The sequence below is a fragment of the Aspergillus flavus genome, chromosome 4 (assembly GCF_009017415.1).
Source record: "Aspergillus flavus chromosome 4, complete sequence".
Lineage (NCBI taxonomy): Eukaryota > Fungi > Ascomycota > Eurotiomycetes > Eurotiales > Aspergillaceae > Aspergillus > Aspergillus flavus.
In genome coordinates, this window is record NC_092405.1 from 474586 (window position 1) to 489324 (window position 14739).

General features: G+C 47.6%; 6 protein-coding genes across 6 annotated transcripts; 3 read left to right on the plus strand and 3 right to left on the minus strand.

The window, feature by feature from the left end:
• Positions 1-142: 142 nt before the first annotated feature.
• Positions 143-1039, plus strand: F9C07_2212413 (pectin lyase fold/virulence factor; the record flags this gene model as incomplete). The annotated part of the gene is made up of 3 exons (XM_041292367.2): positions 143-242; positions 298-527; positions 583-1039. The coding sequence occupies 3 exons, from the start codon at positions 143-145 to the stop codon at positions 715-717; spliced, it is 465 nt and encodes a 154-aa protein (XP_041145660.2). The 3' UTR covers positions 718-1039.
• On the minus strand, positions 1040-2225 carry F9C07_2282987 (membrane-associating domain-containing protein). Its single transcript, XM_041292383.2, has 4 exons — positions 1897-2225; positions 1741-1844; positions 1560-1682; positions 1040-1506 (listed from the first exon to the last, which is right to left on the minus strand). The coding sequence occupies exons 1-4, from the start codon at positions 2038-2040 to the stop codon at positions 1374-1376; spliced, it is 504 nt and encodes a 167-aa protein (XP_041145661.1). The 5' UTR covers positions 2041-2225; the 3' UTR covers positions 1040-1373.
• Positions 2226-4846: 2621 nt separating this feature from the next.
• Positions 4847-8073, minus strand: F9C07_1494418 (uncharacterized protein). Its single transcript, XM_041292384.2, has 5 exons — positions 7739-8073; positions 7351-7671; positions 6351-7291; positions 5526-6299; positions 4847-5461 (listed from the first exon to the last, which is right to left on the minus strand). Exons 1-5 carry the CDS (start codon positions 7932-7934, stop codon positions 5429-5431), a joined length of 2265 nt encoding a protein of 754 aa, XP_041145662.1. The 5' UTR covers positions 7935-8073; the 3' UTR covers positions 4847-5428.
• A 1172-nt stretch (positions 8074-9245) lies between these two features.
• F9C07_3344 (YL1 nuclear protein C-terminal domain-containing protein) lies at positions 9246-9812 on the plus strand (the record flags this gene model as incomplete). The annotated part of the gene is made up of 1 exon (XM_041286090.1): positions 9246-9812. One exon carries the CDS (start codon positions 9246-9248, stop codon positions 9810-9812), a length of 567 nt encoding a protein of 188 aa, XP_041145664.1.
• Positions 9813-10537: 725 nt separating this feature from the next.
• F9C07_2155404 (vesicle transport protein) lies at positions 10538-12043 on the plus strand. The gene is made up of 6 exons (XM_071509259.1): positions 10538-10957; positions 11013-11039; positions 11191-11239; positions 11304-11319; positions 11380-11742; positions 11805-12043. Exons 1-5 carry the CDS (start codon positions 10927-10929, stop codon positions 11674-11676), a joined length of 420 nt encoding a protein of 139 aa, XP_071366260.1. The 5' UTR covers positions 10538-10926; the 3' UTR covers positions 11677-11742; positions 11805-12043.
• Positions 12044-13143: 1100 nt separating this feature from the next.
• On the minus strand, positions 13144-14581 carry F9C07_3345 (profilin). Its single transcript, XM_071511091.1, has 6 exons — positions 14433-14581; positions 14312-14327; positions 14110-14194; positions 13884-14018; positions 13489-13811; positions 13144-13396 (listed from the first exon to the last, which is right to left on the minus strand). The coding sequence occupies exons 1-5, from the start codon at positions 14458-14460 to the stop codon at positions 13677-13679; spliced, it is 399 nt and encodes a 132-aa protein (XP_071366261.1). The 5' UTR covers positions 14461-14581; the 3' UTR covers positions 13144-13396; positions 13489-13676.
• Between the last annotated feature and the right edge of the window lie 158 nt (positions 14582-14739).

The window sequence follows — 14739 nt, forward strand, 5'->3', positions numbered from 1 at the left end:
CCGCACTAGTCTCTGACAGCTCAGATAGTATCGTATCTGGATTACTGATCAATGATGTTAGCTATTCAACATCTGGAACGTCACCGATGTCTCTGTCAAGAACTTCTACGTGAAGCAGCCCCAGCTGTGGTCGATCAACCTCATGGACGGAACTAACGTCCTGCTCGAGAACATTGTGGTCTCTGCCAAATTAAGCAAGCAGCCCGATGGCGAATATTGGGCCCAAAATACTGATGGTCTCGGTATGTATCGACATATTTTCTCGCTCCTCACCAATAAAAAAACCGTCTCTTCCAGCCCAGAGCGACCTACTGATTACAGACACAGATACCATGGACGTAAACCATGTCCAGGTCACCAATTTCACCTACACAGGCGGCGATGACTGCATAGCCCTGAAGCCACGGTCCTATAACGTTACTGTTACTGGTGCCACCTGTAATGGTGGTAATGGTATACCCATCGGTAGCATTGGGGAGTATCTGGAGGACAGCAGTGTCAAGGATGTCTATATGAGCGATCTGAAGGTAAGTAGAGCTTTAGGGGTAGTAGCTAGAAAAGTGCATCTAACATTATCTACAGGTCCCTGGAACACTATGGTCGACCAGAACAATGGGGGGGAATTCGTCGACCGCGGGCACCAGCAAATTGACAATCTCGGATATCCACCTTAAAAGATTTCCATGGCAAAAGCCTCGGACAATACAGCAACCATGAACAGATGGAAGTGCTCTGTACTAAGTCTGAACTTTGGAATACGCAGACCGCACATGCATGGCATCCAGATGTCCCCAAGTCATGTCAAATACGGTTGTCCAAACTTTGAACGGGCCACCTCGACTTATACCTAGTGTGGTAGTATCGCGAGGATACGGGGCAATGCGTCGACTTTGTATGGACTGCATGATTCGAGCGCGAGCTCTTCGATAACTCAAATTATCGCCGTAGGCACGAGTCATACGCTCTCGTGCCGTTTACGTCCCTGCCCTTGTACACAACGTAGTGACATGGCCTTTGAATAACTTGATCTATAGGCAGGCGTCTGACCGAAGATTCAGTGCAAGAGAGCTTATATTATAAGGAGCGTAAGATTGTAATATAAATATGTCACATGAATTCCCGGATATCGAAATTACAAATATTAGTATACCCCCCATCACGTCAATTCATCCATCTATAACCTGCATACTTCTCCCTTTGCCAATACACCGCGAGTAGATTGGCTTCTCGTCACTCGTGATAGGTATATTATTACGTATGCGTAGTGCATGCCATGGGAAACCCGTTCAGTGGTATCGTGAATCGTTCTCGTGGATTGTCTGGTCCGCCTGCCCTATCCGTGCCTGATAAGAGGATGACAGAGTAGTTGACGCTTAGGCTGTGGCGACTGGGGCATCAGCGGGACCGCCGTGAGCACCGCCGGTCTTTTCGCGGACTGGGACATTCTCGCGGCGGTAAGCCCAGAGACCAAGGACCTCGAGGAACATGCCGAAGAAGGTAAAGATGCTGAACCTCTGTTAGTGTCTGGGAATATGGTTGATAGAAGTTGGACAGCTTACAAAGTCAGGAAGATGAATGCTTCGTTGGCCCTCTTCTTGGAGCAGGAGATTCCTGGGGGAGCGTTGAGGCGGCAGTCATGGCGGTTGTAATCTTGGGCGGCAAAGATAAATGCAGTGAGCCACCTAGGGAATTTGGTCAGTATGTGGTCTTTAGGGGTAGGGATGGGCGAGCATTGCATACAAATACGAGAAGATGACATCGATGAGCAGTACGAACTTGCCAAGAGCCGTGGGCATGAACGGAGAGACGAAGGCTGGCAGGAAGAATACGACCGACATGGTAGACTGTGCATCGTGGCATTAATTAGTGGTCTTCAATGCAGGAGGGGAGACATACAATGATTTCTTGGTACGTGATAGACAATCCACGGGGACCCTTGTTGATGAAGTAGGAAGTGATACCCATCACAATGACAGCACTAGACCACTGCAGCACTCGGGTGACGAGCTGCAGTGGACGTGTGAGCGTACTCGAGAGCATATTGTTATGTTGATTTGTATATAGATGTATATACGTATGTATCGATAAATAGTACAGTTGGAGTGGTGGATGGACCGAAGTATATAGGAGTCGAACTCTCGTACTGTGGCAGGCTGATGTGATTGATGGATAGAAACCGCAAGTAGGGAGCGATCAGGACCAGGCTTTATATCTACAGGCTGCTGTGTACTGGGCATCAATCACATAACATCACACCCGAGCCAACCGAAGGGCTGCATACTTTTGCGTCAGAGTTCTCGAATCGTGGCGGCGGCCGCTATCGAGGATCCACGGTGGGAAGCTCCATTGAATTTTATTTTTCTCCCTGTCGAAAGGGAGGGTAGACACCAAAAGAGGAGACGGAAAAAAGAAAAAAAAAGAAAGAAAGAAAAATAGAATTACCTAGTATGGAAGTGCTACCTGGCAGCTGTTGTTTTCCCCAGATGCGTCATAATTTCCTCTACATGAAGTAAACTTTTGGCGAATGGTTATCACGAAATGGACCAAAAACCAGACCACGGTTGATCCACAGATCATGTTCGCCAATCAGAGACCTTGTTGATTTAGTGACACCGACGGATTTGGCCAACAACATAGGACTCGCAGCTGATCCATGTCTGGGCAATACCTCTCGAGGTCGCCCATCTGCACCCTGGCATCACATACGCAGGGAGGATCATCAGCATCACCGGAGGGGGTGGAGATTAGGGAGTCGGATACACGGGCCCCAGTGGACAAGGATCTGCAGAACGCAGAAAACCAGAGCAAAGGGGGGGGGCCGGGCATCAGTCCATGGTTCGGGAGGGGAGTCGTTGCATGACTTTTTGGCAGTCCAGTTTTCATAGTATAACTTCAAAAGGAATGGTCTCGTTTGCGGGTGGACTGAGCCAGTCGGCATCCCGCGGAATGCACATGTTGAGTCAATGGAGACACGCCCAGCTTAGATAATATATGAGGTAAAAAGTCCGGTAAGACAAGGAAAGTCAAATGGATTAGACTTAGCGAGAAATTCAAAAGGGTCAAAAGGTTGAGGTTGTTGTAGACTTTCATCTTGTCAGGTTATCCACTAATCCCGTCCGGGTTTAGTATGAAGAGCAAGTCAAGGCAGATGACCCTCCCGTGATTCTCGGTCTCGATGTGTCGATTTCGGATCTTCGGTTTCTCTTCTCTTCCATTCCATCAAATAACTAACTTGAGTCTTGTTTGCTATGACTAAACCTCAAACTTCACGTCCAACGTCAAGTCCGAATTATGGCCGATCTGCAAACACTCTGAATTTTTCCTCCGGGACGTGCACGGTGTGACTATCTATGTTGATGATCCTCATGCAGGAATGTCTATCTTCCAAGCTGGAAGGACCACGATAATCAGAACGAAGAGTCATGCATTACACAACCAATGCACCCCGCACAACATATGATAAGAGCGGTGGACTATAGGGTGGAATTGTGTACGGCACTGTAGTCCATCCTCAAGAATAGAATGGAATCTTTCCTTTTCCCTTCGGCTCCCCTCATGAGGTGGTTTAGTTACCCACCCTCAGCTCTAACTGACCAATATGTACTTAGTACATGATCATGTCACCTCATGGCCGAATTTCCTACGAACTACACGGCCCAACCAAGATAATCTTCCTCGTTCCAAAGGATTGCTGGAGTACCTCACAAGGATCGTCGCCTTGCCAAGGTTAACCGAAAAACCAGGACATCTGACTTGGCCCTGGTCATGGTCTGGTCTGGCCGCTGGCCGTCCAGATCCCGATTTCTCAATCCCTCCGTGCTATCGAACAGAAAGTCGCAAACAAATCGGATTCTAAGACCGTAACCACGCCACACGCCCAATGCGTCATAGAAAACCCACCCAACAACAGGTTTACCAGACAGGAGCTATTGAAGCTTCGAGCGCTAAACGGCTCCTGAAGATCGGCACCGGTCGATGCGCCAATGTTCACTAGTAGCAAAGTCTACCCATGCTCAGTTTTTAGTCATGACAGAGTACTTAGTACGGAGTATACCTCCTCTACCCCCTCGAAAGCAATCATGTGTACAGCCCAAGTCGGAACGGTCGGCACCCCCATCCTTGCTCGAGTAATTTCCTCCGAGGAGATGGAGAAAAAGAAGACCTCTGCGATTCGGACTCAGACCCACAAGGCTGAAGGATATTCTTTTTCGTGCCGGGTTAACCCACTTTGTTATCAAATCCACTGCACTCAATTATCATCGTGACTAAGAATCCCATTTCTATTGTCCCCGGCGCTGCTCTAGACTTTTCTCTTGATGCATGTATGGGATTGTGAGTTGTCGGGTTGCCTTCTATGACGTCTTTTTTTTTTTTTCCCCTTGTCGCCTTTCACTTTTCTTTTTTACCTCTTTGTCTAAGTATCACTAATATCAATCTTTCTTTGTGCTGGTCCAACTGTACCAGGTGATCTGAAGCATCGCTGCCTGAGGCTGTACTATGTACATCCTGTCAGTTCGATCATCCCGTCCTCCCTTTTTGTGTTCCTATTCGGCCAATTTTATTTTCGTTTCAATTTTTACTCTTTATTTATTTCCCCCCTCTTAAACCATATTGTATATCCCAACCAAAAAAAAACAACTTCGTCCTCCTTACATCGCAAAACATATTCCCCCGACTAAATTACCCGATAAATGAAAGTCATCAAAACAAAATTCAAGACAGACACATTTACTAAATTCAATCCAAGATTATATCTACCAAGAGCTTGACTGACCATGTAGTCCTTACTCTTTGTCTCATTACTATATCAAGGGAGTAGACGTAAGGAGACTATGATAGATGAAGGGATGATGTCTCTCTTAAACGAGAGGGATATGACATGTCCATTATAATCCCAGATTGACATATCCCTTGTGGGGTTTCGGTTGATTGGGATATGGGGTAATTTCACCTGGGGATTTTATATATGTAAGGAGATTTGTTTTCAGCTTTAGTATATCGAGTTTTTTGAATGGGATGGATGGCGGCATATCCATGGATAGCCGTGCTGCTTATGGTGAAATCGGACGAATATGAATATGAATAAAGCTAATTGGCATTGAAATGAATATCACAAGTCAACCGCTCCGATTAATTCGTATCTGTACATGTTATTTGTTTTCCCTGCGCCAGACTCCTGGGTTTTCTTCACGGAACCAATTTCCTTTTGTGCCTCGCGCCATGGATTCCCAAGGTCGTTATACGAGCTCTCCAGCCAATGGTGCGACGTACTTGCTGTCAGATGATGGGGTTATTCTTGTGCCGAACGCCAATCAACTGGGCCCGTTCCCTGGCATATACTTATCAACTGTTGGAGGTATTGTCATTGTAGAACACGACAATGTGATCGTAAGACTAGGTTTTTATATTTCCTATCTTGTCGACGTGTTTACCACGTGGTGACGTTCCCCAGATCATGTTCCTAGGACTTGGTTAGCTAATGTAATGTACTCGAGGTAGTATTAGTAGACCGGTGTAGAACGTACCTTGAGGTATTCGCTGCCCTTCTCGAGGTACTCCTGTCGCGTAATAGATGACTTCGCCAGGTCGGCACCAGAAGCCCACTGCGCAGCTCCTTTCCAGGCATCGAGAACGGGATCTTTGGCACGACGCACGTTGAGCTCGGCGTCAAGAGGCAGGAACGCCCGGAATTCGTTGCGGAAGCGCTCGTCGAAGTTTTGGAAGAGTGTATTACCACCGGTCATGAATACATCGCGCAGCAACCGAGACTGGTCCTCCGGGTTTATGAATCGTTGGTTGACGATGTCCGCGGCAATCTCGACCAAGCCGGCCTGGTCAACACCTGCGATGGACGGCTTGAACACAACCTCGGGCACTCGGATCCGCTCGACATTCAGGTGCAACTGATGAGCTTCCCGCTGACTTTCCGGGTCGAATGGCCAAGGCCCCCGCAGGAATACATGGACAAGGCTCTTGGTCCAGTCTGACTGTGCAGCAAGAGTGTGGTTCTCTGTGAATTCAGGGTCGTGTTCGAGAAGCTCCTTTTCGACGACATCGAGCATTCCGCCGAGGTCCTCTTCCTCTTCTTCGTCACTCTGCTCCCCGGCCACGGTACGGTAGACACCCCAGTCTTCGTCGTTCGCACCGAAGTCGTCGTCATCGCCACCGCGTCTTCGCTTCTTGGGGCCATCCGCAGCGAGGTTGGCAAGGGTCTTCATGCGCATCTGACTAGCTAACGATTTGCGGTTACCGAGGTCTGCCTTTAACCTGTCACGTTCTTTGATTCTTTGCAAGATGTTCTATTGAGCAGTTAGCAGCAGTATCATAAGTTTCTCGTCGTGCATCCCTACCTGTCGGTTAGTCCTGCGCTCAGAGAGCCAGCCCTCAAAGTCGTTCTCGCGCTTTTCCCGGTCAAGGCGTTCTTCTTCTTCCCGGCGGGCCTTCTCCCGTTCCTTCTCTGCCTTCGCGCGCTGTCGGGCCTCGACATTGGATTTCATAAGTCGCTGATGGCGCTTCTCCTTCAGACCGGCCTCGTCCAGTTCCTCGTCCGGTACATCCAATAATGGGAACGACATTTCCTCGGCCGGCTCTTCGCTCTCTTCAACCCCGAGGTCCCTATTCCTAGATCGCTTGATAGACCGTTCTAAATCGCGGATAATCCGTTCGAGGTGTGCTTCGTCTTTCAGGTCCTCAGCCTCCAAGATGCGCCTCGCCTCCTTCTTTGTCTCTGTTTGTAGACCGTTTTGGAGATCCTTGTAATATTCGAGCTCCTGCTCTTTCTTCATGAGCTTTTCCAGCCGCATCTTGGCTGCCTGCTCCTGCAGTCGACGTCCGCTCTCTTTCTTGCGCTCTGCTATCCGGGCCAGTTCTTCCTCAGATTTCTCTGGCACAACATGCTCCGTAAATGGATATTGAACAACAAGATCCCTATCTTCAAGGCCCGTCCAATCCAAGTATTTGCTCAGTTCCTGATCGTAGTCCTTCGACACGTAGCAATGCTTATGGACCAGATCTTCCATCTGGCTTTCGGTCATTCTGGCGGGGAAGGTCGGGTACTTCAGTCTCATCAGTTTCAGTAGGTACTCCGACGCATGCATTCCACCCCAGTTGAGCCGCGAACAGTTCGAAAGTAGGGCCTTATTATTTAGTACAGGTATGACATGCGTTGATGTATGGGACGAGGAGATAATTAAGCCGTCGGTTCCACGATTGTATCGGTAGGAAAACAGGGAGTCGATTCCATAAGCGACTGAAGGCGCAGAGTAGCACTCGAATAGGATTTCGTTCATCACTAGAAAGGTGTCAGCGGGAACGATATCATGGCGGGATAAGTAGAAGTATCCAACTCACTCTTTCTGGGGTAGTTGAGATTCGCAATCGGTTCGGTCATGACTATAGGTCTGTCGACGCCACCATTGGCTCCGTCGACCCCCAACTTAAGGAATAGATAGTCTAGCACCCCTTCCATCACATCCCAGTTACCGACAACGCTGCTACCAGGGTCAAACGCATAGCGCAGCTGGCCGCGCGTAGTGGCATCGACGTAGGCATCATATCCGATAAACTGACACGCTTTATTGAGTTTCCGGTCGCGGTACCGGCTCATCACCGGGGGGAGGATGAATCGGGGGTTCTTGTCGAATGACCACCCGGCTTTGACCAAATTTGAGCCTGTCAAAGAAACCAAAGTATCAGCATGTGTAGATAAGCTGGGAACTAGAAGTGCAGGCCAACGCACCATTGTCAATCACGATAGCGCTTGTGTCGGGCTTTGACCTGCTCCGCTGATAGCCATCTGGCTGTGGGGCGTGGTAGCCTTTGAAAGGAGGCTCTTGAGCATTATAGACCTTCGGAGGTGGTTTCGCGGTACTCTTCTCAGTCGAGTTGATCGCGAAGCGGCCAGGGAGAACCGCTTGCACGGATGTGATAGTCATGGCGACGTGGAGGTGGGATCAACCAGGAGCAACGTTAGAGCTTCTGGGGATACGGTTCACCGCATTGCAGGTTGTTGCGGGCAGATCAATGGTGAGGTTTCAGAGGAGGAGTGATCTGCAATTGATTGGGGTATCAAAGTCGGTTTAGAGAGTATTGGCGACACTGCCCCAGGATGGAAGAATGTGAAGCTTAAAATCCCCGGTTCTGAACGGCGGCGGCGCAGTGGACGGAAGAGCCACTGTCGGTCTTTGTATGGTGCCAAGACATCAATCTCACTATGTTTCTGCAGGTCTACTCCGTCCATCCAAATTGTGTAAAGAGAAGAAAAAAGAAATTTCTGAATATATTGTCTCAAATAAAAGCTTATAATAAATTCAATCCCAGTGGCCTTCCTTCCCAACATTTACTCCTTGTGGTATCTCATGTCTTTATCATGATTGATCTCATATCCCATCATGTGTACTAAAAACGCATTGAACAATCACTCGCCTTGCGACGGCTCTTTCAAGTTCTCGGTAGCTAGTCCTGTCAGTCGGAGTCTATGATATAGCGAAAAGGAATAAATACCTTCCAAATGAAATAGCACGTTAGACTGGTAGTTCTTGAACATTTGCGCCACCAGCTCCACGTTCATGTTTTGAATATTGACCTCCTGTGATATATTCTTTAGCAAAGTCTCAGGACCATAGGAAAGATTGACATACCTGGAGGCTCTTGTTCATGACCATGATGGCCTCATTTAGTTTCTCCTGTCCAGGTATCAGTATTGATTTTACATGGTCACAAGTAACATACAACATTGTTGATGATTCTTGAGAGAATCACTGCCTGCTGGTGCTCGTGTGGGCTCTCCTACAGAGTCCACATCAGTGCCGTCCCTATCTCTATAGATCCACATTCAATAAACCTACCATTATTCTTAGTATTGACTAGATAGTGTTAGGAATAGAGTGCTGGTCTGGTGTTTGTTTGTGCTCGCCCATCAATACTGCCCAATGCGGTGCATCACGTGGCTTAGAGTTCTCAGAGTAAATTGAGCCAAATCTGAGGCTTTATACTTAACTAGCTTTTTTATTTCAAGCTCTATTAATCTTAATATTACTATACTGTTTGCAATACTATTCAAACACCCAACTTCTCTGCTATATAAGTGCTGTGTCCTGATACCAGTATAGACCAATCCGTATTGAGGCCCTCCACTTCAGACCATCTCCCAGCTTCACGATCTACCTTTCCGCACCAGCAATTTGGCATCTAACCTCCCGCCACCAAAACCAACTATCTAAGAAAGAACAGACAATCCAACCACTATGGCACCTCCTACTCCCGCCGAAAATGAAAGCCACCAACTACTCCTCAATCAACTCGACATCGCACAGGTCCCGCGCCCCTTCCGCAACCCCCATTGGAAGCCCTCCCAACGGCGCAACAAGAACGTCAAGCAACTGATCTCCGAGAGCTCCCGGAAAGAAGCCTCCCAGATGGCCACACAAGCCAACTCCGGCGCGACCACGCCTCTCGTGGCCACCACCTCTGCCAGTACAGACGGCAGCCAGACGCCCGCAGACGGGGGTCAGCGCACGAACATCGCGCAAGCAGCGCAGAACCTCTCCACGCTTGTCCTGGAGAAGAACGCACGGGCAATGTACTCGTCAGGGCCGGCGGTGACGTATACGAATATCGAGTCGGCGCCGTCGCTGCACCCCTCGCAGCAGACGAGGTATTGCGATATCACGGGGTTGCCAGCTCCGTACACGGATCCCAAGACCCGGCTGAGGTATCATGATAAGGAGGTCTTTGGGGTGGTCCGGTCTCTGGCGCAGGGTGTGCCTGAAAGTTACCTTGAGTTGAGGGCAGCGCATGTGGTCCTTAAGTAATGGGCGTTGGAGATTGCGTATAGGAAGTGATGATTTACGTGAACTTGTTTCGCAGGGAGGTGAGCTACGATGGCTGAACTATTTAGTTTGGATATGGAAAAAGCTAATACATTGCAGATACTATGCTATGATTTGGTCTACCATGTAGAATGTCCGGCCATCACAGTCAAGCCCTTTCCACCCACCATGCCCCTTTCGAGACAGGTTCAAAGAAAGCGCTCCGGCTTAATCGTGACCTTTATATTAGAGTCATTCTTCGCCTCGTGCTAGTTGCACTCGACTAATACCGACGCCCCACAATCAAGAGCGTCAGTTACAGCATCCAGGGACGCTGTCGCCGCGGCGTATGAGGGAGCCAGAAGGCTGGCAAGGAAGGGAGGTTCAAAGAGATCCAGAGTATCTAGATGTGATTACACAAATATAGACCAGTTCCAGTCCAATTCAAAGCTGCTGTTGTACATTGTCATCATTCATCAAATGACACCTGGATAATACCAGAACTGCACAATGTAAAGCCAACAACACTGTTCACGCAGTATCATTACATTGGCTCAACATATAATGGCAACATTGGACACATCGAACGACCGTACGTCATCCAATGCCAGATATCAATAACAATCAAGAAGCTAGCACAACCGAGACGAAAAATGTGCGGTTAAAACGCACTCCGAGCTAGCACTTACACCGCCTCCCCAAACCGCCTAGCCCCAGCCTAAGACGAAAGGGGAGACGTGGCAGAAAAGGAAAAGCAAATCAATCGCCATTGTCAATCTAAATAACGATCAATATCTATAGTTACTTTCTCACCTCTATTAATGAATAACGACCCTTCAACGCGACTGAACCCTGTTCCAATTCTACAACCCCGTCCAAAAGAAATACCCCGTGTGGTCCAGCTTGCGACCCCAATCCCACTCCAAACGGACCAATACAATATCTTATCGCGCACTTAACTTTTCGACCATCCGGAACCTGACCTCTCTACTCTGTACCTTCGTCCACAATATCACGAAACAATTGCGTCCCCACAAGCGCATGAACACACTTCCCTACGCTATATAGCAAATCGCACGCTTCTCCTCTTACCTATAATCTGAATCAACAGTCCAAAATGCCTACAATGTGGCTCTCAGATAACCAAAGTAAGACAAGATCACGCGCACAAAAACACCGTCCACAGTCTAACATGATATACAGAAATTGGGGTTATCTTCTGCTCAGGAGGTATGTGACAAGCATCATATACTCATTCACATTGCCGCGCAACTCTATATACACCGTCAAATGCCCGGGAAAAACACCCACGCTGGAACCAAAAAAAAAAAAAAAAAAAAAAAAAAAAAAACGAGCACCAATTGACATATGTCCAAAACAGGAGCCCTCTTCCTCTTCGGCGGCGTCCTTCTCTTCTTCGATCGCTCGCTGTACGTCTTCCATTGCTATAATTAAATCAAACCCCTAAGGCTAACAATACATCCCCACAAACAGCCTCGCAATGGGAAATGTACATCTCCCCCCAACCCTAATCCTACCTCAACCAAACTAACGAAAATAAAACAAACAGATCCTCTTTCTAATCGGCCTAACGCTCATAATCGGCGTCCAAAAGACCCTAGCCTTCTTCAGCCGACGCCAAAAACTAAAAGGCACGGCCGCGTTCACCGCGGGCATCCTCCTCATCCTCCTCCGCTGGCCGCTTACAGGCTTCCTAATCGAGCTATACGGGTTGTTTATCCTCTTTGGCGATTTCCTGATCACGATTGGGCAGTTTGCGGGCAATATTCCGGTTGTAGGGCCGTATTTGCAGAAGGGGTTGGAGGTTCTGGCTGGAGGGAGGAGTAATGCTGAGCTGCCTGTTTAGAAGGGGAGTTTCTTTCTTCTAATAGGGGTGGAGCTAGCGCCGCAGTTTTTATAAATGGATGGAATAGTATGTGTGACTTGAGCTACAGTACAACAGATTGTTCTTTAGTCTAACCACTTACGCTGCAGGGTTCAAGAAAGAGACAGTAAAAGCCTGAATCAGGTTGCCACCGCTGGTTCTCATTCCTGGCCAGAGTGCAAGGGGATTTTCCCGAGGGCTGGATGCTTCAGGCAACACTAGTATAGTATTTGGAGACGTGGACTTGTGACAGCAATGTCTCTTGACGCCTATCCAGCAGCATGCACCATCTTATTCATGATCAACGAAAAAATAATTAATTACAATTCTGGCATTTCCAAATGCATCATCCCATCAATCTAACCCTAGCACAGTACTTTTTTCCCTGTTAAACAGAGAAAAGCACACCAATCCCATAAAAAAGAAACAAGTAATTCAACTCCACTGATTTGTCGTCACTAACATCGACATTATCAGCAATATTGGCATCGATATTGTCTTCGACATTGTCATCCATGTTATCATTGCCATTAACATCAACATTATCCCCATTCTTGCTTTTGTCAAAGGAAGCGACATTTCGCATCTCGATCTTGAATTGACAACAGCACGGAAACACCGTTTTAACGAACAACTCTGTACCAAGGTCTGGCTATACAATTTCTATGTTAGTATAGACCAAAACGCCAATGGCGTCAAGGCCGCGCCTTGAACACCTTATCCCCAACATATTTCACATACTCGGTTTTCCGACTCTAATTCCTGTCTGGTGTCTGGCGTATAGACACCAACGTGCGCCATACCTAGATAGAAGTCATAATTGTTAGCCATAGAAGAAGTTATAGTCAATAGACTAAGAAAGCATATACGTACTTTCTTTTCGCGCGAATATAACATACTGCACACCATGAGACGAATCCCCCCCAAAGGACCTTTGGTAAGACCAGTTCCTAATACTGGTAAGGTGTATTGGTACAGTACTTCATACCAGTACTGTTAGTGGATTGGTTTGCCACTTTGTGGTATTTAATCTGTCAGTTAGTGATTTATTTTTTTAGTCATAGTAATGATATTATTTTGTCGTCTAGTGATATTGTGCATTTACTGAGTAAAGGATATGTGTCTGGGTCTGGATATTGGAGTATTATCTTCATCTCATATGAAAGATCAACCCTGAGAAGGAAGAGAAAGCCAAAGAGTCTGAGATAGAGTATGTCATTTGGTCTCGTTTGTATAGCTAGATGTTCAGTAGTTAGGTTCTAACCTGTATATTTGTATTCTAAAAATTCTATTCACGGGCGATCTACAATGTAGTATTAACTCAGGTTGTCATTCAGTGAAGTTGATACGGATATTTACTCCTAGTGTGGTTCTAGAAAAAGTTGTGAATCTGAGTCTTCTTTGACTGTGTGAAGTACCTGTGTAAGTCTTGATATGGGACTTTTGTGTCCTGTAGCAGCAAGAACGGTGTCTATTCTTGACATAAATCTGTGACATACTGCCCGTAAGCAGCTCGGATTGGATCATTGCCAATCAGTATATAGATAGAGTCACGTAAATCCTGATATACTATATCTTCCTCTTATCTAGTTTCCAGGGGTCACTGCTCTCCAGATCTAACTCAGGCGTGTACATTATGCAAGAGTGTATATTAGGCGAATAAGCACCCATGTTCGTCATACTTGTACAGATAACGAGAAACCTAGTTCTACACATCAGATCTCACAAACCACTATACCCTTGCCTATCGGCAACTTATCCATGAGACAGGAAATTGGAAATCTTTTTGCGTACTAGATCAGGACCTATGGCACATATCTACGAACGATGCTCAATATCGAACGGCGAACATATAACAGGAATAAAAGGGGTAGGGAGTAATAGTAGAAATGAAGAGGACCCGCCAGTAAATCGATTCAAAGCAGACACGGTCCTTTTCCGCAAGTTAAGAAGACACATTCATTGCATTTCCACACCGCCGTCTACTGGTGAGGGTTGATGATGTAGTCAGCGATTTTCTCGACAGCGGCTGAGGCGTTGGTGGTCTGGACATTCTCGCCGTGGTGGGCAACCAGGACGCAGGACGGGGTCTTCACAACGATAATCCCCTCCTTGCCCTAATAGAAAATTAGCATGTTTTCAATATGGAGACTCCGGTCAAGTCTCTAGTATGCAAGCGGGCGTTGTACCTTCTTTCCGTATAGACTGCGGTCGTCGGCCTTGATAGCGACGAACTTCTCTCCGCCGACCTTGATACCATTGGCCATCGCCACGTTACTTTGAGCGAAGGCGGCAGCGAGGCCTTGGAGCTCTTCAGCGCTGATCTGTGACGATCGTTAGTGGTTGTTTATTGGAATCCCGCCGGACACGGAGCCGACGGAGGGTCCAGAGTCATGGAATTCAGTGGTCGCATACCGAGAAGCCGGAAGATTTAGCCTCGATGCCGGAAAGGTTGTAGCTCAGAACGGCAGCCTTGTCAAATAGGCCAGATCCCATCAAGCTGTATGTTTGTGGTCAGCATACAAGACCGGCAAACTGAACGGTGGAAAGCTGTCGGGCAGAGCTTCGGATAGCGGAAGTGGGGTAATAGGAGAAAGCCTTAGGGGATGTATTGTACCTGGAATCGACATATCCTGTGAACAGAGACACAGAACTGTTAGCTACATCGTTCTATGAAGATGCTTGCTCGGAAAGCGCAAGCACTAGTCAGCGGAAAGGGACGGTCACTTCAATCGTACCTTGCCAAACAGCAGAGTGCCCACTCATGGTGAATAATGGACGGAGAAGCGACGGGAGAACGGTCAGAAAACGGAAGTAGGTGAGGCAAGGAAGGTGGTGATCCGCGAAAGGGTGTCAAAGTAGATGAAGGATATAGAAGTGGTTATTTGTTGTGTGGGATGAAGAAAGAGGGGAAAGAGTCCGTTGAAGTTGATTATTAGTTAAGGTAGAGCCGCGCCGCCGAAGAGAGACCAGTAGGTGGGGTGTGTTTGGCTGCGTTGGCAACCAAACGGGAAAAAAAAAACATAAGTGATTTGCGTGCCCCGC

Coding starts and splice junctions, on each gene's coding strand:
- F9C07_1494418 (XM_041292384.2), bottom strand. CDS start 7,934: ATGACTATCACATCCGTGCAAGCGGTTCTCCCTGGCCGCTTCGCGATC. Junction 6,300..6,350: donor AGCGCAGGACTAACCGACAG/GTAGGGATGCAC, acceptor ACTGCTCAATAG/AACATCTTGCAAAGAATCAA. Junction 5,462..5,525: donor AGGGCAGCGAATACCTCAAG/GTACGTTCTACA, acceptor ACCAAGTCCTAG/GAACATGATCTGGGGAACGT.
- F9C07_2282987 (XM_041292383.2), bottom strand. CDS start 2,040: ATGCTCTCGAGTACGCTCACACGTCCACTGCAGCTCGTCACCCGAGTG. Junction 1,683..1,740: donor GATGTCATCTTCTCGTATTT/GTATGCAATGCT, acceptor CAAATTCCCTAG/GTGGCTCACTGCATTTATCT. Junction 1,507..1,559: donor GCATTCATCTTCCTGACTTT/GTAAGCTGTCCA, acceptor ACAGAGGTTCAG/CATCTTTACCTTCTTCGGCA.
- F9C07_2155404 (XM_071509259.1), top strand. CDS start 10,927: ATGCCTACAATGTGGCTCTCAGATAACCAAA. Junction 10,958..11,012: donor GTGGCTCTCAGATAACCAAA/GTAAGACAAGAT, acceptor CATGATATACAG/AAATTGGGGTTATCTTCTGC. Junction 11,040..11,190: donor GGTTATCTTCTGCTCAGGAG/GTATGTGACAAG, acceptor TGTCCAAAACAG/GAGCCCTCTTCCTCTTCGGC.
- F9C07_3345 (XM_071511091.1), bottom strand. CDS start 14,460: ATGAGTGGGCACTCTGCTGTTTGGCAAG. Junction 14,019..14,109: donor CTAAATCTTCCGGCTTCTCG/GTATGCGACCAC, acceptor CGATCGTCACAG/ATCAGCGCTGAAGAGCTCCA. Junction 13,812..13,883: donor GCAGTCTATACGGAAAGAAG/GTACAACGCCCG, acceptor ATTTTCTATTAG/GGCAAGGAGGGGATTATCGT.